Source organism: Callorhinchus milii, unplaced genomic scaffold (genome assembly GCF_018977255.1).
Source record: "Callorhinchus milii isolate IMCB2004 unplaced genomic scaffold, IMCB_Cmil_1.0 Scaffold6, whole genome shotgun sequence".
Taxonomy (NCBI): domain Eukaryota; kingdom Metazoa; phylum Chordata; class Chondrichthyes; order Chimaeriformes; family Callorhinchidae; genus Callorhinchus; species Callorhinchus milii.
The window spans coordinates 11,251,088-11,273,750 of NW_024704747.1; the positions used below are offsets into that span (position 1 = coordinate 11,251,088).

At 47.7% G+C, this 22,663-nt stretch overlaps 1 protein-coding gene across 7 annotated transcripts in view; it reads left to right on the forward strand.

Moving 5' to 3' along the window:
• Nucleotides 1-22,663, forward strand: part of ube2f (ubiquitin-conjugating enzyme E2F (putative)) — a 136,050-nt gene that overhangs the window by 34,453 nt on the left and 78,934 nt on the right. For all 7 annotated transcript variants that reach the window (XM_042336385.1, XM_042336386.1, XM_042336382.1 and 4 more), the window contains 3 exons: nt 220-287; nt 13,507-13,577; nt 14,984-15,041. In XM_042336385.1, coding sequence (XP_042192319.1) covers nt 220-287; nt 13,507-13,577; nt 14,984-15,041 — 197 coding nt within the window. The remainder of the gene's footprint in view (nt 1-219; nt 288-13,506; nt 13,578-14,983; nt 15,042-22,663) is intronic.

Genomic DNA, 22,663 nt, shown 5'->3' on the forward strand with positions numbered 1-22,663 from the left:
TCAGGCTGGTGTACACTCCCAGCACTGGGCTAATAGATTATACATCTCCAGCACTGGGCTAATAGACTAATCTACAACTCCCAGCACCAGGTTAACCCTAAATAGGCCGTCATATCTGTGGCTGCCAGTCAGCGATTTCTTAGCTGGGAGATAACTGTTTGTGTGATCTCTCATCTCTTTTGCTGTGTAACACTGTTGTGTGATCTGATCTTTCCACAGATGAGGGTTATTACCAGGGTGGCCAGTTCCAATTTGAAACTGACGTCCCAGAAGCCTACAACATGGTGGTAAGTGGGGAGGTGGAGGCCTGGGCAAATTGAGTTGTCTCTTTACAGGAGTTTGACAGTGAGGGGAGTAAAGCCTTGCTGCTGCAGGCCAGTGAGACAAACTATTGGTGTGGCAAGTTTCTGTAATTGTTGTCGTCTTGAAATAAGTGATTTATTGGCTCAGTTACTCAGCACTCTCACCTCGGAGTCAGAAGGTTGTGGGTTCAAGCCTCACATTGTGAATTGAAATTCATATGCTGACGCTCCATGTCAGTTGTGGGGGAGTGCTGTATTGTGAGAGGTGCCGTCTTTCAGATGAGACATTAAACTGATCCCATCTACCAGTTTAGGTGGACGTTGTCTTAAATTGATGCCCTCTAATCACTGACTGCCAAACAATGGAAATAATTTCTCCCAACTGACTCTACCAAAACTCATCATTATAAAGATACCAGATCACCCTCAACATGCTTTATTCTAACTGAAAACTTCCCAGTCTCTCCGGTGTGTATGTTTGTGTATATCTGGGTGTTCTTGTACGCATATGTTCATGAATGCATGTGTGTGTTCTGGTATGTGTGTGTACCTTTAACAACAACAAGATTACATTTGTATAGCGCCTTTCACGTCGGGAGGACATCCCAAGGAGCTGGAGTGTTTGTACCTGAATGTATGTACAGTGTGCATTCGATTGGATGTTCTCTAACTTGTACAGTGTAAAATGATGCTTTTTGGCTGACAGATAGCATGGTGAATGGGCCATGTGTGGGTCAATGAGTACAGCCATTGAACAATCAGACACTGTGTGCTCCAGGTCATTGTGCTGTAACAGAAATAGCAACCAGCTACCCCGGGGGCAAGCAGTGGTGATACTGGCAGCAATCCCACACAGACAACCTTAATAACCTTTACATTTGACGCAGCATCATGTCATAAAAACATCTAAAAACACTTTCCTGGATTTACTGTGTCAATGAGACTATTTGGAAAATGAAAGATGATTGCACAATGACCTCAGGGCAGCGGTGTGGAAGGTGGCCCAAAGGTCTAATTTATTGTCATCATCAGCACTGGTGTGTGCAGCAGCCATCTCTTCAGAGCCTGACCTGCGAAGGAACAAAGTGCCGGCTATTTGAGGGTAATAACCCGAGTGCTAATCCCATTCCCAGCCTCATCATTGGAATCCTCAGAGGCCGCCTAGCCTGTGAGCCTGGAGTCTGGCAGCTTCAATGTGCTTCAATGGCTCTTGAGTTGTAGCTGATGAGGTGTGAGGTTTCCTGAGCCAACAAGCCCATAACTGTTTGAAAACTTCCTTTGCAGAGTCCGTGTCTTTGCTGAGAATCAATGCAAATAGTAGCCCCATCCCCACTCGCACACATGTCATACTCATGCATATGCACACACACACCAATCTCACGCCCACTCCACACACTCGCACGTCCCACACACTCGCAACAAATTTATCGCACATAAGCACACCACACCTCACACGTAGACATGCATGACCGATGGCCCCCAGCTGAGCACACATGCACACCCGCCCACTGCGCAGACAGGCGTACACACCTACTCCACCCAAACACATACAGACAGCCCCTCCCTTTATACACACACCCCACACATAAGCACACCTCACACACAACAACAACTTGCATTTGTATAGCGGCCTTCAGTAGGGTAGCGTCCCAGAACGCTTGACAGTGATTGAACACAATGCCGAGCCGGGGAAGGTGACCATAGACACGGTTGAAGAGGAAAGTCTTCAGGCACTAACTGAAGGTGTGCAAGGGGCGGGTAAGGCAGTGGATAGAGAAAGAGTTTCGGGGCACAATGGCTGAAAGCGCTGCCACTAAAGCGCTGACTTTTTTAAGTCACAATACACAAGCAGGAACAAAATACACAGTCACTATACTTGCCTATAAGACTTCTTCCCGGTGGCGTGAAAAGCACTATCTCAAGTGCAAGGATTATTGTTGGAGGCTCTGATACTGGCACTTTTGTGTGTGTGAGACTGTGTGTGTGTGAGTGAAAGTGTGTGAGCGCATGAGAGTGAGAGCGCGTGAGGGAGTGTGTGTGTATACAAATGGGAATTGATCAGAGAGAGTGCAGTTGTAACTGTGAGCTGTGACGCGCTGTACCATAGAATTAAACAGCACAGAAGGAGGCCATCCCATTGATGGTACATAGGTAGTTCAGGACATATGTGCATGCAACCACCAGGAAGGTGGAAGGCGAACTACATGCACCTTGGTCTTTTTGTCTAGCATTTCTTATGTTTTTATGTTCCCAATACTGTGATTATCAGTCTTGCAAAGATAAATCTTACGTTTTATAGGATTAATCAAAGAGATACTTTGACTTTGAGTGAAGATCAATTCACTTTTCAGTATATTTTGTGAAGCACTTTGAGACGTCTCAAAGACGTGATAAGGCGCTGTATGAAATCCAAGGATTATTATTATTTAAACAGTTCAGTCACAGAGCAATCCTAATAGAAGGTTCAGACTGTCGCCAATTTGCATTATGATAATAATCCTTGCATTTGATATTTGATATCAAGGCTTATCAATGATTCGCAGCAGAGTCGGTATCAATCGGCAGAGGATTGTCAGTGATATGGGCAGAGAGTGGGATTTATAATGAACAATGAGAACACGCACAGTCAAAACTTTCTGTGTCTAACATGTGACCCTGGAGCTTATCATTCCTGGTCAGGCAACAGGGCACCACTGATGGATTGGAGCTAGATGATTAGAATGAGACTGAGTTCATAGAATCATAGAATTATACAGCAAGGAAGGAGGGCATTTGGCACATCGTGTCTGTGCTGGCTCTTTGAAAAGAGCTATCCAAATCAATCCCACTCCCCCGCGCTCTCCCGCCCCATAGCCCTGAAAACTTGTCCTCCCCAAATAATGATCTACTTCTCTCTTAAAAATTGTTAACGAATCAGCTTCCACTCCCTTTAGGCACTGCATTCCAGATCCGAACAACTCACTGTGTGAAAATATTTCTCACCTGCTCTCTGTTTCTTTTATATTTTCTCCTTGTTCACTATCAAATCCCCTCATAATCCTGAAAACTTTCATTAAATGTCCTCTTAAACTTCTCTGCTGCAAGGAGAAGAATCCTCGCTTCTCTCGCCTCTCCACATAACTCAAGTCCATCAACCCTGGTACCATCCTGGTAAATCTCCTTTGCACCCTCTCCAATGCCTTGACATCCTTCCTAAAGTGTGGGGCCCAGAACTGAACACAGTCTCTGGCTGAGGACTAACCAGTGTTTTATAAAGGTTCATCATAACTTCCTGACTTTTGTATTCTCTGCCCCTATTTATAAAGCCTAGTATCCCGTGTGCTTTTTTAACAGCTTTATCTACCTGTCCTGCCACCTTCAAATATTTAGGTATATGACCCCCAGGCCTCTCTGTTCCTTCACCCCCTTTAAGATTGTACCATCGGCTTATATTGCTCTCCTCATTCTTCCTCCCAAAATGCATCAGTTCACATTTCTCCACATTAAACTTCATCTGCCACCTGTCGGCCATGTGTTGGGGGTAGTGGTGGGGGGGGAGGGTGGAGCGGGGGAACCGCTGACATCATAGTTTAAATTCAGCAGTGTGCGCGCGCAAAAGAAAAAAAAATCGTCTGCGCCCACCCCAGGGCTCGCATCAGGGAACACCATGGTCCTGTTAGGTTGGCTGTCCCAGCCCCAGCCTGTGGGTTAATGTCGTCCACCTGACCACTCGCTCCCGGTCCCCGCATGCACATTATGGCTGCCGCTTTGACCCGAGCCCCCTCATCCCCTCCCTCCCTCCCTCCAAACCCTCCCCCCTCTGCATCTCTCCCGCTCTCTCCTCCTCTCTCTCCGTCCCTCTCGTCTTCTATCCCCACTTGACCCTCCCACAACCTCCCTCTGCTCCAGCCTGGGAATCCTCCGCCGGGCTCACCGCGGCACTCGGCCTTGGCTGTCCAGCAGCAGCCACACCGACTGCCCCATTCCCCACCACACTCGCCAGCCCGGACACAGACCCGGGTAGCCAACCTCTCCTCCCTCATCCCCATCTCCCCCACCCCTGCCTCACAACCTGGACCCCCCTCCCCCCCCACACACCCTTCTGTCAACCGCTCCCTCCACATCGGACTACAAAACGTCCGCTCCCTCTGTAACAAGGCCCTGGTCATCAACGATCTCATCCTTGATGAGAACGTTGACATCATGGCCTTAACAGAAACCTGGCTCACCCCAGGCGACACCTTCCCCCTCACGGAGGCCACACCACCCGGCTACACCTCCCACCACATCCCTCGCCCCAACCGCCGTGGCGGTGGTGTAGCCCTTATCTCAAGGACACCACTTGCCCTATCCCCCTACTCCTCTGGCTCTTTCCCCTCTTTTGAGCACCTCACCCTCTCCCACCCCTCCTTCCTCTCACTCAAAATCCTTCTCCTCTACCGGCCCCCTAAAACCTCTCCCACCTTCATCTCCGACATTTCTACCCTCCTAACATCTCTCTGCTCTGATCGTCTCATCATCCTGAGCGACTTCAACCTGCACTTCACCCCCTCCTGCTCCATCTCCTCGGACTTCTCCTCCCTGCTCTCCTCACTCAACCTCTCCCTCCACATCAACTCCACCACTCACAGTCACGGCCACCCACTCGATTTGGTGATCACCCGGGGCCTCAGTGTCTCGGATGTCACCATTACCGACAAGGCCGTCTCCGATCACCACTTCATCTCCTTCACCACCTCCACCCCCTCCCTACCTCCACCAGACCCACCACCATCTTCTACCGCCCCTGGAAGAAGTTACCCCCACAATCCCTAACCGCTGCCTTGGAGTCCTCTGAACTCCTCTCCCTCTGGCCTTCATCCCTCACTGACCCCTCTTCTGCTCTCACCCTCCTCCACAACACCCTCTCCTCCACACTCGACACTCTTGCCCCCATCACCTCCCGTACTGTCTCTTACTCTCGCTCCTCCCCCTGGTTCACCACCCACCTCCGCTCACTGAAGAGCCAGGTGCGGGCCGCTGAACGCACCTGCCTCAAATCTGGCCTAACGGTCCACCGGCAAATCTGGCTGGACCTCCTCAAAATCTACCGCTCCACTCTAGCCTCGGCCAAGTCGTCCTTCTACTCCAGGATAATCCTGGAGGCGAAGAACAACCCCAGGCTTCTGTTCTCCACCACATCCCGACTCCTCCGTCCCCCCCGCCACCCCGCGCAGGTCATCTCCTCCAACCTTCACTGCGAGGAGATGCTGGATTTCCTTGAATCCAAAATCAAGGGAATCCGCTCCGCGGTCACTGCCTCTCCAACTTCCACCCACCCCCCACACTCTTCCCTCCCACACTCCGACTCCTACCCATCCTCCCCTACACACCTTCGAACCCGTTTCCCCACCCTCTGTCACCAAACTCATCCTATCCCTGAAACCCACCACCTGCTCCCTGGACCCCATCCCCACTCCACTCCTTATCTCCCAGCACCATCTCCTTTCCCACTTCTCACAGACACCATTAACCTGTCCCTCTCCTCTGGCTCTGTTCCCATTCCCCTCAAAACTGCCACCATCACTCCCACACTGAAAAAACCCTCCCTTGATGCGTCGCAGCTATCAAGCTACCGGCCCATCTCCAACCTCCCCTTCCTGTCCAAGGTTCTCGAAAGAGCCGTCGCCTCCCAGCTGCGCTCTTTCCTCTCCACCCATTCACTTTTTTAACCCCTCCAGTCGGATTTCCGTGCTGCCCATAGCACGGAAACCGCCCTGGTCAAGGTCACTAATGACATCTTGACCATCTGCGCCCAGGGCTCCCTCTGCCTCTGCGTCCTCCTCGACCTATCGGCCGCATTCGATACGGTCGACCACTCTATGCTCCTCCAACACTTGCCCTGTCCTTGAGTGGTTTAGGTCCTACCTCTCCCACCATCTTCATTTTGTCTCCGCTAATGGCTTTTCCTCCAGCCCCCACACTGTCTCGTGCGGTGTCCCTCAGGGCTCTGTCCTCGGTCCCCTCTTCACCCTCTATATGCTCCCGCTCGGTGACATCATCTGCAGACATGGGGTTAACATGTATGCAGATGACACCCAACTCTACCTTTCCTCCTCTACCCTCAATTCCACGACCACCGATGTCCTGACAGCCTGCCTGTCCGACATCGAGTCCTGGACGAGAGACAACTTTCTTCAGCTCAATGTGCGCAAAACTGAGGCCCTCCTGATTGGCTCACGTCAGCGCCTCTGCACCTAAGGCGCTGACACCATCAGCATCCAAGGCTGCACTCTCCACCTCTCAAAGCCGGTCAGGAACCTCGGGGTTCTGTTCGACACTGAGCTGTCCTTTCTCCCTCATATCCGGGTCACAACTGGCACCGCCTTCCATCACCTCTGGAACATCGCCAGACTACGGCACTACCTCACCCCTCACGCGGCTGAAACTCTGGTCCACGCCTTTATCACCTCAAGGCTGGACTATGGGAACTCTCTCCTCGCCGGCCTTCCCGGCCCTCCCTCCACAAACTGCAGGTCATTCAGAACTCTGCAGCTCGTGTACTGTCCCGCACCAGACACCGCGACCACATCACTCCCACCCTCGCTCACCTCCACTGGCTCCCCATCCCCCAGAGGATCGAATTCAAGATCCTCATACTCACCTACAAGGCCATTCACGGCCTCGCTCCCTCCTACCTCTCCGACCTACTATCCGCCTACTTACCTGCCCGTACCCTCCATTCCTCTGGCTCCGGTCTGTTCCACGTCCCCCGCCCCAACCGCCCTACCATCGGTGGCCGGGCCTTCAGCCTCTCAGCCCCGAGGCTCTGGAACTCCATCCCCCAGTGCCTTCGCCGCTTCCTCCCTTTCCTCCTTCAAGGCCGGTCTCAAGACCTTTCTCTTTGACCGTGCCTTCAGCTCCCCTCTCGACTCTCTACCCCCTCCTCGCTCCCTCCCTTCCCTCACCCTGACCTTTTTTCCCCTTCTCAGGGCCCGACCCAACTGGGACGTCCTCCCGATGTGAAAGGCGCTCTATAAATGCAATCTTGTTGTTGTTGTTGTCTGCCCATTTCACCAGTCTGCTACTATCCTCATCGTTCACTACTTTTCCTAGCTTAGTATCATCTGTAAACTTGGAAATTGTACTCCCTATACCTAAGTCCAGGTCATTTATGTAGATCAAAAACAGCATGGTCCCAATGTCCTTGGGAGACATCACTGCAGACTTCCCTCCAGTCAAAAAAACAACCATTCACCACCAGTCTCTGCTTTCTGTCTCCCAGCCAGTTCTGTATTCATGCTGCCACTGTCCCATTTAATACCGCAGGCTTCTATTTTGCTTACAAGTCTCTTATGGTGGTACGTCATCAAACACCTTTTGAAAATCCTATAAACTACATCAACTTTTATAGCATTACCTTCATTGACCTTCTCTGTTACTTCATCAAAAAGCTCTATCAGGTTTGTTAGACACGATTTGCCTTTCACAAATCCGTGTCGGCTGTCCTTTATTAATCCATATTTTTCGAAGTGAAAATTTATTTTGTCCTGGATTATAGTCTCTAGACGTTTCCCCATTGACATTAGGCTGACTGGCCTGTAGTTCCTGGATTTATCCTTCTGCCCCTTTTTGTACAAGGGAGTAACATTTGCAACTCTTCAGTCCTCTGGCACACCCCGGTGTCCAAGAACGATTAAAAGATTGTGGCCAGAGCCTCCGCTATTTCCACTGTTACTTCTCTCAGTAACCCAGGATGCATCCCGTCCAGAACAAGTGACTTATCAACCTTGAGCACCGTCAATCTTTTTAGTACCTCCTCTCTGTTTCTTCTTATCTTATCCAATTTCTCTACCCTCTCTCTGATACTGTGGCATTGGCTACATCCTCATCTTTTGTGAAGACAGATGACTCATTCAATACCTCAGCCCTCTACCTCCAAAGAAGATTTCCTCTTTAGTCCCTAATTGGTCCCATCCTACCTTTGACGACAACAACAACAACTTGCACTTATGTAGCACTCTCCACGCAGGGTAGTGTCTCACAGCTCTTAAAACCTTTTGACTAACCTTTTATTCTTTATGTATGTTTATAATACCTTAGGGTTTCTTCTTATGGATCTTTTTTCATACAATCTCTTTGTCCCTCTTATTTCCTTTTCTAGTTCTCCTCTGTACTTTCTACATGATTATCTTCTGTATTTTGGTCCTGACGTTTATCATAAGCCTCCTTTATCTTTTTTATTTATTTCCTTACTCACCCAGGGAGGTCTGGACGCCATACCTTTCTGAGAATGTATTTGGTCTGTCCCCGAACTATCTCCTCCTTGAAGGCTTCCCATTGCTCGTTAGCTATTTTACCTGCCAATCTTTCTTTCCAGTTCACCTTGGCTGGGCCCCTTTTTATTTCACTGAAATTAGCCCTCTTCCAGTTGAGTACCTTCACTTTTGATTGGTCCTTGTCCCTTTCCATAATACTCTAAAGCTAGTGATATTGTGGTCACTGTTGTCCAGATGCTCTCCTACTGAAACCTACTCCACTTGCCCCATTTCATTCTAGATCCTTTAGACTGTTATTTTGCCACTCTATGTTAGAATAATTGAAGTCCCCCATTATCACTACTCTTACTGGTTTTGCATACTTTCTGAAATCTGCTTGCAGATTTGCTTATCTATCTGCTTGGTTGTCTATAGAATACACCTAACAGAGCAACAGCTCCTTTTGTGCACCTTAACTCAAAAAACAAATAGATTCTGTTTTTGGACCCCTCCAACACATCATCCCTTTCCAGGGCCGTAACCATATCTTTAATCAATATTGCCACCAATCCTCTTTTTTTTCCTTCCCAATCCCTCCTGAATACAATGTAGCCAGGAATATTCAGCTCCCATTCCTGCCCTTGTTTAAACCAGGTCTCTTGTTATTGCCACTACATCATAACCCCATGTGGCAACTTGAGCCGCTGCTCACCCATCTTATTTGCCACACTCTGTGCATTTACGCTGTTGGGATTTCCTATCCTGAGGTTCAAATAATAACCCAACAATCCAATTAAGGTGTAAAAGAGATTTATTAATCAAAGTAACACATACAAAACTAGTAAAATAATACTGCCACTACAAGTAACAGAACGTATACTACCAGTTTTGGAGCAGTCAGTCAGTTGCGATGGTTTCAGCACACGTTCTCTCCGATGGTTCAGCTGCCCACTTTGTCTGGCTGGATCTGCTGCCTCACTTGCCTAAAGTCAGGATAGTTATGCTTCCCGCCCCCCCTTCTCCAATCAAGCATCTTAGCACATACCCAACTTACTCAACCCTTGCACATCCTTTAGATAAGCAGACCCTTTTGAGACAAAGCAGCTTGCCCATTATTCTTCAACACATGACATCTTGCTTCTCCCTTCCAAGGCCAGAACCTGTCTCTGTTTGGTAGAAATATTTAATGTAATCATCATGTGTTCACAGAATACTGAGCAGTTTTACTTAGGTGCCCTAATGGAATGCAGATTTATTGTGCCCTTTTGAAGCCTGTTCTATGCCTTCTCTCACCATCACAACTGACTAACCATTGACCTTTTAGAACCAGGATGGTTTATTTTGCAAATTCTTAAAATGTTAGAAAAATAGTTTCTAATTACAACTAACAGTTTCTTTCCTTGCTTACTACCATCATGCATATATGGGTCTTGATATACATATTCACTATTAATTATTCTCTACTCTTACAAACTATATTAAAATCAACCTTTTCTACCAACGCACATGCACTCCAAGACCAACTGAGTCTGCTCTGCATTTTTCCCCATATAATCCCTCCTTTTTCTGGATTACTCCTTAGTACATTGCTATTCATCGCTCCCAGCCCACAATGTAACTTGTTTCTCCTCCCTGATGCTACATCCTGATTCCTTTCCCTCTCCAAATTAGTTTAAACTCTTCCCCACAGCACAGTCCTCTTTGCGAGGACATTGGTCCCAGCTCTGTTCAGGTGTAACCCATCCACTTTGTTGGCCCCACCTGCCCCAGAACATTCCATTGATGCAGGAACCTGAAGCCCTCTTCTGAACCATTTCTCCAGCCATGCATTTGTGTGTTTGATCCTGCTGTTTTGATACTCACTTGCACGAGTCACTGGGAGTAATCCAGAGATCCCACCTTTGAAGTCCTACTCTTTAGGTTTTTCCCTAGCTTCTGATACTCTCCCTCTCAGGCCCTTTTTTCCCTACTTCATGGATCTCAACATGGACCACAACTTCTGGAAGTTCCCCTTCCCCCTGTAGAATGTTTTGCACCTGTTGCCTCCCTGGTGCCACCTTCAAACCTGGCACCAGGGAAGCAACATACCATGCAAGAGTCACGTCTTTGGTTGCAGAAACGCCTGTCTATTGCTTTCACTGTTGTATCCTCAGCAGTCCATTCACTGCATTTCTGCTCAAATTCACTTCAACAACAACAACAACAAGATTCCATTTATAGAGCGCCTTTCATGTCGGGAGGACATCCCAAGGCACTGTACAGTTGGGTCAGGACCCGAGCAGGGGGGGAAATGGTCAGGGTGAGGGGAGGGAAGGGAGGGGGCAAGGAGGGGGTAGAGAGTCGAGAGGGGAGCTGAAGGCACGGTCAAAGAGAAAGGTCTTGAGACCGGCCTTGAAGGAGGAAAGGGAGGAAGCGGCGAAGGCACTGGGGGATAGAGTTCCAGAGCCTCGGGGCTGAGAGGCTGAAGGCCCGGCCACCGATGATAGGGCGGTTGGGGCGGGGGATGTGGAGCAGACCGGAGCCAGAGGAACGGAGGGTACGGGCAGGTAGGTAGGGGGATAGTAGGTCGGAGAGGTAGGAGGGAGCAAGGCCGTGAATGGCCTTGTAGGTGAGGATCTTGAAATCAATCCTCTGGGGGATGGGGAGCCAGTGGAGGCAAGCGAGGGTGGGAGTGATGTGGTCGCGGTGTCTGGTGCGGGACAGTACACGAGCTGCAGAGTTCTGAATGACCTGCAGTGTGGAGGGAGGAGCCGGGAAGACCGGCGAGGAGAGAGTCCTGTAGCTAAGTGGTTAGAGCACTCGCTTTGCAAGCGAGAGACCTGAGTTCAATTCCAGGCAGAGGGCGAAACCTTGGGCAAGTTTCCTTACTCCACACAGAGCCTAATAATAATCCCTCCAAAACCAAAAACAATAATAAATTGGTCGTTTTCAATCCATGACTGTTTGTGGGACATTGCTGTGCGCAATTGGCTGCCGCGTTCGCCCACAAATATACAGTCAATTCACTTTACAGTATATTCTGTGAAGCGCTTTGGGACGTCCTCCCGACGTGAAAAGCGCTATATCAAATGCAAGGATTATTATTATTATTATTATAGTCCAGCCTTGAGGTGATAAAAGGCGTGGACCAGAGTTTCAGCCGCGTGAGGGGTGAGGTAGTGCCGTAGTCTGGCGACATTCCGGAGGTGATGCGGATATGAGGAAGAAAGGACAGCTCAGGGTCGAACAGAACGCCGAGGTTCCTGACTGGCTTTGAGAGGTGGAGAGTGCAGCCTTGGATGCTGAGGCTGTCAGCGCCTGAGGTGCGGAGGCGCTGACGTGAGCCAATCAGGAGGGCCTCAGTTTTGCGCACATTGAGCTGAAGAAAGTTGTCTCTCGTCCAGGACTCGATGTCGGACAGGCAGCTGTCAGGACATCGGTGGTCGTGGAGTTGAGAGTAGAGGAGGAAAGGTAGAGTTGGGTGTCATCCGCATACATGTGGAAGTTAACCCCATGTCTGCAGATGATGTCACCACAGGGGGAGCGTATAGAGGGTGAAGAGGAGGGGACCGAGGACAGAGCCCTGAGGGACACCGCACAAGACAGTGCGGGGCCTGGAGGAAAAAACGTTCGTGGAAACAAAGTGAATCAATATAATGACGATGGGAAAAAAGAGAAAAAATTATTTCTATTTGATAGAGCAACAACTCCACAGAGTTTTCTGTAAAGTGTAGTCACTATTTTTTAGGTAAGTGTCCCACAGACCAAGAGGTGAATGAATATTTTCAGCCAGGGAACTGAGAGAAACTCTCTCGTGTCTTACAATAATGCCCTTAACATCTGTCCTGAACAGGTTGATGGGATCTTGATTTTAACATCTCATCACAAAGCTGTCAACTGGGACAGAGCTTTCCCAACTCCCCATTTATCATCTCAAAGTCCTAAACGGTCTTGCGCTCCTGAGTTGTGCTGGGGATGGAGGAGGCAAAGGCATGAGCTCACTTTCAGTCCATATGCTCGCCCCAGCACCGCACTGCTCCTGGGGAATGGGATGAGTTTGCTCTGCCCACACAGAACCCAGAGCAGTGAGCAGACAGCACCTTTTAATCAGATGAACAGCAGATGATGGATGCTGCCTTCGTATTTGTGCCACCAGCATCCTCCTTATTAAACTGTTTGCTTCCGCTCAGCTCCTGATCCCCGATATTGCATTTCCTTTTATAGCAACGAGTTCACATTTAGCAAATCCATGGCACAGGAGCTGGGCTCAGAGAGGCAAATTTGGAGTATTTGTCAGTAGCCACATTGCCACATCACTGGTACTCTCTCCTCCCCCCTCTACTGCCAGAATCACCCAAGTGACCCCGTCACTGCTCATCTCAGTCGCGACCAAAGAATAATAACCTGAGATGTTTTACAGTAAAACCTGTGGAGTCGCGTTCCCTCTGCAGTGTCACCCCACCATTCCATGTTGCTCTTGATTTGAAACGCATAACCCCTCCTCTCCCCGGGCAGGATCTATAGCTCCCTGTCGGGGACACTTCATCAAAGGGCTTTGCAGGTGAGTGGGACTCAACTGCAAACCAAATGCTGGGTTGTATCAAAGTAAGAAATATAATAAATCTTGACTTTGATGTAGCACCTTATCACGTCATTGAGATGTCTCAAAGCGCTTCACAGGATATACTGTAAACACTTGTATACACTTATTGACTGTATTATAACGTGGTGCTTTCCTTCCACTGCTGTTCAGTGAGGAGCTGAGACTGATTCCACCAGCTCCGCACTGGAGCTCTCTACTCTAATCCCATTTCCTACTGTTTCCCACTTCACATTATCCTCTTTACATAAATTCTTCTCCAGTTTCCATTTTGCGTGTGAATTTGACGTGCTCTTGACTGAGGAAATCTGGCAGCCACTCTGGATGCCATGTTTTTTTTTGTCTGATCCCAGGATACAGCAGATACAATTCACAGTCACGTAACCTTATCTTCCTGCTTTCCCCACAGCCTCCCAAAGTCAAGTGCTTGACCAGAATCTGGCACCCTAATATATCAGAGACTGGAGAAATCTGCCTCAGGTATTGCTTGCTCTGGGATTGTAGATGCCGATAACTTGTTACCTGCCTGTTGTGTGCCTCCTGCAGAGCCATGATCATGTGTTGATGGAATGACTCAGATGTCTTTTGTTGCTCACGCTGCTTTACAGTGAGCCAGAGCAGAGGAAGAGCTGTGTGTCTGAGTCAGGCTAATATAAAACAGGCAATGCTAAGCTTCTGTGGCCTTTCAAGATGACTCCGATGTTTAATGATGTTTTCCTACATATGTCAAAATTTGGAAATCCGAAAAAATATATATTTTTTTACCCGATTTAAAATTAGAAATAGGCAAAAGTCTACTTATAAACTTGCAAAACATGACGAGGATAAATGGCTTCCAAATGTTGAGTATTTGGGTTCACAATTCACTACTCTAAAACGTGGTCAAGAGCAGAGATAACTGGGAGTTAAGAAAGAACAGAACAGAAAATTTGCAAATTGTGTGACAGAAGGCGGCCATTGAACTGTAAAATTGGGAGGGGGTGGGGGGCATGTTGTCTCTCTCTTTGGATGACCTCACACCATCGACATTGCTGCAGTGCTGGAGGATGCCAAGTGCTGATGCAGACAAGATGCAGACCGTGGTGAAGTGTCAAAGTTCATGGGACACCAGCCTCATTGCATTTAAACATAAAATGCGTGAGAGCATTGTCACCATCTTCCTGACCACAGCTCGGGGCACACATCCCTTCCCATTGAGCGATGGTTCCACCAATTGTGGGTGTCGAGTTTAAGCAGCAGCTGCTTGCTTCTCTGCAGGCCAATCAAGGGGGATTCCAGGCGCTGGATGTATGAACATGTTCAAAAACTCAGACTCTAGGTTACGCCTTCAAGCAGCTGTCGTCCCAAACCTCAGAGTTTCAGAGAGCAGGGACCTCACCTACAGAGAGAGAAGAGAGAGAGCAGGGATGGTTCCCTCTCCCCAGAGGAGAACACAGTAGAGGAGCCAAAAGTTTGATTAAATGTTTTTAAAACAAATGTAAAAATGATAACTGAGGTCACCACCAGGGAAAAGCCACTTCCTGTCACTGTCAGAATGTAAGACCCTCAAGCTGGAGAGCACATCTCCAACATAACCAGTTGCTCTCTGTCATTCAGCCTCTCATCCCTGCTGCCAATTGCTCTGTGAATCCCACATGATCCAGATTGTATATCAGCTGGTGCATTTGCCTGGAGTTGGGTGTTTGGGGCCTGGATGTGGGTGATTAACCTGGGAATAGAGGGATGCGGGAGGTACAATGTAGTAAACAGTACAGTGAACACGGGCACAGACTATTTGGGCTGAATGGCCTGTTTTGGTTCTGTATGGTCTTTGTGCGTCACTGATTGCAGTGAATTGTCTCCCCGGTTGTCCCCGCCTGATGGTGATGTGTGTTCCTGTATTGCAGTTTGCTGAGGGAGCACTCCATCGACGGCACAGGCTGGGCCCCGACGAGAACACTGAAGGTACTAGCGCTGAGCGCAGCAGGGGCTGACACCAGGCTGCTCTTCAGTTGGAGTTCAGTTCATTGTTCACATGTAGTTTATGTTCTATGTGTTCTATCCAAGCGTTGTGGATTCAACCCAGACATCAGGATTCTGGGCTCGCACTCTAGGTTGACGCATCAGCGCAATGCTGTGAGGAGCGCTGCATTGTCAGAGCTGCCATCATTCTAAGGAAAGGTTAAACTGAGGTCCCATTTGTGCCTGATTCGGTTAAATTTCAATGGTACTATTTGAAAAGGAAGGGAGTTTCTCTCTCCTGATGTCCTGGCCAACAGTCCACCAGATAAAATTAGTCATTCATTTATTTCACAGCTGTTTGTGGCACATTGCTGCTGCTTTCACTCACAAAATACACAGTCACAGAACTCTTGTAACTTGTGACTTATCAAATGGAAGGATTCTCATAATAAATAAATTTTGGCTTTTTATGTGCCCTGATATGTGTGAGCTGTTGGGGGAGGGAAGACGTTGACAGCAGGATCAATACCAGCCTCTTGCTGAATGATTGCTTTGTCACTGCAGTGATGTGTGAGGGTATTTTACATGGTTCACTGGCTCTCCACCTTTTTAACTTTGTCTATAATATTGAATTTGTAATTGCACTCAGGCTCTACGGTGGATGTTTACTGTACATCGCTGCATCAGACTGGCTGAGCGCCACCTGCACTGCAGGGCTGTCAGGATGATATCATTCCCACCAATGGTTCCGATCATTGCTCCTCAGCAGCCGCTGATCTTTGAAAGATTCTTAGTGCTGGGGGAGCGCTGCATTGTCGGAAGTGCCATCCTTTGGGTCAGATGGTAAATTGAGGACCTGTCAGCTTGTTTGGGTGGATGTTAAAGACCCGCATTGCTTTTGGAAAAGAGGGAATTTCTCTGTCCTGGTGCCATGGCCAACAATGCTTCAGATAAAATTGGTTACTCACTTCATGGCTGTTTGTGAGATGTTGCTGTGTGCAATGGGCTTCTGTGTTTGCATTTAAAATGTAAACTTAGATTTTACAGTACATAAAGCACGCACACAGACATAAATACATGCAGATGCACACCCAGAATATAGACACTTACTGTGCAAACGTTTACACATACACATGCACAGGTAGGTGTACACACGCACACCAATATGTACACATGTGCGTGCAGATAAATACATGCGTACACACATGCACACACACACTGATGCACACACATACACGCAGATGTGTATACGCTCACACACACTGATACACAGTGTTCTCACTCCTTAATGTACGTGCAAATTTTAGTAATGCTTTTGTGCTAAGTGGCCTCTGCTCTCTGCTAACCCTGTCAGTGAGTCCGTTTCAAAGGGGGTTCAACCGAGTCAGAGTCACACACAGACCGGTATTCCCAGTTAACTCCAATGCCTAGTAACTGGAATGTCTAATTGGAGTCAGCGCGCACTAGCAGAACTCCGCTGTTAACAACTACTCTCTGAAGTGCTTACTCCTGTTCTTGTTTTAGAATATTACAGACTCGCGAGTACATAATACATAATAATCCCTCCAAGAAACAAAAACAATAATAAATTGGTCATTTTCAATCCACAACTGTTTGTGGGACACTGCTGTGCGCAATTGGCTGCCGCGTTTCGCCCACAAGTATACAGTCAATTCACTTTACAACATATTCTGTGAAGCGCTTTGAGACGTCTAGAAGACATGAAAAGTGCTATATCAAATACAAGGATTATTATGATTATTACGATTATTACATTCGGTAAAATGCAACAGCAGTTTATTAAGACCTAGCAACCCTAGGCTACCTTACATATAAGGAACACAACAATGGAAGATATACAATAATGGGATCAAATATAACTGTCCCACATAACTGTATAAACTAGCAGCACAATACTACATTAGTATAGAGATATTAAACCAACTCTGACTGTACAGTCGTCCTGCACGTGTCAGTACGTACTGGATGACGACGATTAGTTAGCGACCATGAGGAGCGCCGAGCGTTGCTTTTTATAGGTGCGTGGCTCCGCCCATCATATGATGTGAATGCCACATCATATTACAAAAGACTGCAATAGGGTTACCATGACAACATGTACACTCATAACCACAGATAGATGTGCACACACACAGATACACTCACACTGATTCGCACACAAACATCAACACAGATAGATGTGCACACACATAGACACATGTAAACCGATGAAGAGTCAAGAGTAGCAGTGACTGAATATCAACAATGTTACTGATCTGCATGTGTGAATACCATGCTCATTCTGCCGTCTCTCTGGGGACCATTAGCCAATTAAAATAATGAAGAGATATAATGGGAGCTTTCTGTCTCCAGCGGCAATGCTTCACAATACTTCATCCAGCAATTATAGCAATGCTTTTTAAAAAGATTATCTTTTTTTAAAAAAATTGAATTCAGATTTAATGCTTTAAAAATCTGTTCTGTTCTCAGAAAATCCTTTTTAAATTTCTGAGATTTAGCTTCTTTTTATTTCACTCTAATCAGATATCATTGGTGAATTGCGCCACCAGCTAATCTTTTACTTATATAATCCTTTCACTGCTTTTTTGTGATCTTGAGATCTTTAAAAACTAATTAATTCTATTCAATGTCTGGCCCCGTCTCTGTCTCTCTCTCTCTCTGTTTCTCACTCTCCTTCTCTGTTTCTCTCTCTCTTATTCTCTTGTTTGTTCGATCTCTCTCTCATTTGTTCATTCTTTCTCTAGTTCTTTTAATCTTTCTGTCTCCTTACTAATTCATTCCCTTAATTTTTCTTTCATTCGTTTTCATTTTGTTTTTTCCATTTCAGTTTTTTTCTTTCACTATTTCTTTTTTGAGAAATCCTGTAGCGTATTAATTAGAGCACTCGCCTCGCAAGCGAGAGAACCCATGTTCAATTCCCAGACAGGGTGAAACCTTAGTCAAGTTTCCTTAGTCCAAATGCATCTGTTTACTTAGCAGTAAGTAGCAACCCAGCTGTTAGTTGATTGGTGAATTGCTTTCTGGAGTAATGGTTTGTGTGTCAGCCTGGCTCAGTCGCTGTGTGTCAGCCTGGCTCAGTCGCTGTGTGTCAGCCTGGCTCAGTCGCTGTGTGTCAGCCTGGCTCAGTCGCTGTGTGTCAGCCTGGCTCAGTCTCTGTGTGTCAGCTTGGCTCAGTCGCTGTGTGTCAGCCTGGCTCAGTCGCTGTGTGTCAGCCTGGCTCAGTCGCTGTGTGTCAGCCTGGCTCAGTGGCTGTGTGTCAGCCTGGCTCAGTCTCTGTATGTCAGCTTGGCTCAGTCGCTGTGTGTCAGCCTGGCTCAGTCGCTGTGTGTCAGCCTGGCTCAGTCTCTGTGTGTCAGCTTGGCTCAGTCGCTGTGTGTCAGCCTGGCTCAGTCGCTGTGTGTCAGCCTGGCTCAGTCGCTGTGTGTCAGCCTGGCTCAGTCGCTGTGTGTCAGCCTGGCTCAGTCGCTGTGTGTCAGCCTGGCTCAGTCCCTGTGTGTCAGCCTGGCTCAGTCCCTGTGTGTCAGCCTGGCTCAGTCGCTGTGTGTCAGCCTGGCTCAGTCGCTGTGTGTCAGCCTGGCTCAGTCGCTGTGTGTCAGCCTGGCTCAGTCGCTGTGTATCAGCCTGGCTCAGTCGCTGTGTGTCAGCCTGGCTCAGTCGTGTGTGTCAGCCTGGCTCAGTCGCTGTGTATCAGCCTGGCTCAGTTGCTGTGTATCAGCTTGGCTCAGTCGCTGTGTGTCAGCCTGGCTCAGTCGCTGTGTGTCAGCCTGGCTCAGTCGCTGTGTGTCAGCCTGGCTCAGACGCTGTGTGTCAGCCTGGCTCAGTCGCTGTGTATCAGCCTGGCTCAGTCGCTGTGTGTCAGCCTGGCTCAGTCGTGTGTGTCAGCCTGGCTCAGTCGCTGTGTATCAGCCTGGCTCAGTTGCTGTGTATCAGCTTGGCTCAGTGGTAGCATTCAAGCCTCTGAGTCAGAAGGTTGTGGGTTCAAGTGCCACGTCAGAATTTGGAATCACATAGTCTAAGATAACACTCCAATGCAGTGCTGGGGGTGTGTTGATGCCGTCCTTCAGATAGGATTTAAACCAGATCCCGTCTGTTCCTGTTCAGATGGATGTCAAAAGTCTCATGGTGCTATTCAATAAAGGAAGGGAGTTTCTCCCCATTGTCCTGGCCAACCATCCACCAAATAAACCACAAAAGATACAGTAAATACACTTCATGTTATATCCAGTGAAGTGTTTTGAGGCATAAGCCATGATATCGTTTGCAAGGCTTATTATTAAGTGATGAATTTGCAAGCATCCCTCTATCCTTTAACCACCTCATTCTGCCTCTAAATCCTTTTGGTGAACAATTCCCATATAAATAAATAAAAGATTCATTCACTGCATGGCTGTTTGTGGGATTGCTGTAAACAAATTGGCTACCATGATGGCCTACAGTAATCCTGTAAAACACTCTGAGACATCCTCCCAATTTGAAAGGTGCTGCATCAAATGTAAGGATTATTATTATTTATAAATCATCCTCTAAACCAGGTTGGTCCAACCTTTTGGCTGCACGGGCTGGATTCCCTATTTGAGAAAGGCCCGCGGCTGACCAGCCTGACCAGTGACTTAATCCGTCCCAAGACCATTTCCAACATTCCAAATTCAGCTCCCTCCCTCCCTGGTGAACATCCACCCAGGGCAGTGGCAGGAGGATGCAGCGCGGAGAGTGAAAATAATACCTGCCGTTACTGCAGTCTGTCAGTCAAGTTTATCCCTTCTTCCCTCCCCCTCTCTCCCTCCCTCTCCCCCCCCCCCCCCGTCATCAGGAAGGGAGGGAGTGGAAGCTGGAATGTTGGAAATGGACTTGGGCCGGATAAAATCACCCGCAGGCCCCCTGTTGGACGCCACTGCACTAAACTGTTGTTTACTTGATTTATGGAGTATAGAACCGGAGCCACGAGAAAGCGCAGGGATTAGAAGCCAGGCCACAGAGCAGGTGGTCCGTATGACAGTTTCACCTTTCAAAGGGCTGGTACATCACAGCTGAGGAAAGAGGCTGAGAATCTTGTAATATTAATAGACAAACAGAAATCACACGTTCTGAGAAGCATAGAAAGTTCACAGCACAGTGAAAGTTTACTCCTCACTGGAGCTCTCTTCTCTACTCCCATTCATTGCTCTCTCCTCAATGTGTCTGTGCTGTTGCTCGCTTCTAATTATGACCGACTGAGGCTCAGACATGGACTGGTTTGTATGGTTGCTATAAATTGTCCCAACACAGAAAATCTGTTTCTTAATGTGGTTTCTGACACAACAGAATAAGTGTCAGATGCCGCTTGCTGTGGGCGTTGGTGGGGTCGGGGGAAGGCTGGTGTAAACCCTGTTCTGCCAGTCATCTCTCACTGGGAGCTCTCCCACGCAAGGCAGCCAGATGTAACAAATGGACAGCAAATACTGCCAACATCCAATCCCCTCCAGAAAAAAATGGAAACAATCATTACAGGAAGGCACACACTGCACAGCACCTCCATCCCAGCTCTCATCTCCTGACAGCCATCACTGCTGTCTTTGGCCATGAGAGGGAAAGAATGTCAGGGCTTCACAGATTGATATCAAACGGAGATTTATAGCTCTCTTAGGAGTTATTCCCCTCACCCATCGCTCCATTCACTGATTGCTCGCATTACTCTAATTTACTGTCTCTAATGCTCGAATCTTTCCTCATTTGGACACAGCAGCAAAGGTCAGTGTTGTCTCCTGTTAGTCAGTCTCTTATTAGATCAGACTTTCAAGTTTACATTGCTTATTCCAGCTACATAAACCTTCCCCAAATATCCATCCCCTTTGTCCCCATAGTCACTTATAAGAACATAAGAATAGAAGAATTAGGACCAGGAGTAGGTCATTCGGCTCCTCAAGCCTGCCCCACCATTCAATAAGATCATAGCTGATCTATTCTAACTCCACCTACCCGCCTTATCCCCATATCCTTTAATCCCTTTAATCCCCACACAAGAACCATTTTATCCCCCACACACACACTCTCACACACTCTGTCTATCCCCTCTCACGCACTATTTAACCCACTCCCCCCGCACACCTGTTCAGATGGATTGGGCGCAATAAGTCATTCACTTCATGGCTGTTTCATGAACGTTTCTGTGCATAGATTGGCTGCGTGTTTGTCTACAAAATACACAGTCTTTTAAGTAAAATACACTTTACTAAAAAGTAAAAATACACTTTACTAAAAAGTAAAAATACACTTTACTAAAGGCAAGTTTCCCTTGGATGCTGGTGTGTTTTTGTAGGTTTGCTAAAGATATAATCTTAAAATTAGAAGTGCCCCAGAAGGATTTAGAGGCAGAATGGGATGGTTAACGAATATTAATAATAATCCTTGCATTTGATATAGCACCTTATCACGTCTTCGAGACATCTCAAGATACTTCACAGAATATATTATAAAGTGAATTGACTGTATTTTGTGGGCGAAATGCAGCAGCCAAATGCACACATCAGTGTCCCACAAATAGTTGGGGATTGAGTGACCAAATTATTATTATTTTTATGAAGGGATTAGTACCCATGGAAAGCGATCCGCCAATCGACTAACAACCAGGTGCCTACTTACTTAAGCAAGGTAAACAGAGGCGTGTAGAGAAATTTGCCCAACATTTAACCCTGCCTGGGAATCAAACCCAGGTCCTCTTGCTTGGAAGGCGAGTGCTCTAACCACTAAGGTACAGGACTCCACAATTGGATAGAGGGATATTTATCACTTAATAATAATAAGCCGTGCAAATGATATCACGGCTTGTGTCTCAAAACTCTTCACAGAAGTGTTGTTTGTGGTTTATTTCGGGAATTTATTGGTGAGGACATCGGGAGAAACTCCCTTCTCTTTTCAAATAGTGTCACAGGATCTTTAAAGTCCACTTGAACAGGGGCAGACGAGACCTCAGTTTAGGTGTTTATCCTATCCGCACCTTCAACAATGCAAAATGCCCCCAGCACTGCCCTGGAGCGGCACCCTCGTCTGTGAGATCCAGATCCAAATCAGTCAGTGTCAGTCCAAATCCTGACGACCTCCACACACTGAGGCGAGAAAGCTTCCAACTGAGCCAGGCTTACACATTATTTGCTTGCAAGAGATGTGGGGAAGGGGCAGGGAAATGGGATTAAATCTGTTGTGATGTAATACACTGGCAAAATCCTCATGGGATGAACGTCCTCCTGTTTCTAAGCAGCTGGAAGGTTTCTTTGCAGCAGCTGTTTTCAGTGAAGCAGAGCCACGTTGCAGGCACTTCACTCTGAGTGACATCAGCAAACTCGAGCTCACCACCATGGGCCGCTGGCTGTAATGCTGTGAGATACTCCCTGTGACAGGCCATCACCACAGGTCCCATTCAGTCTCACGTCCTTGTCTGGGAGTGAGATACAGGCTGGAGTCTACTGAAGAGGTTGAGGGTTTTATGAATAGAATGACAGACCCCAGGAGAGCAACCTCACCCAGCTTGGCTGTGTGGCCTCTTACCAGTCCAGCCTGACTGTGATGGGACAGTCACCCGGTCTGACACCCGGAGGCCATCACCATGCTATATATGCAAGCAATCTAAA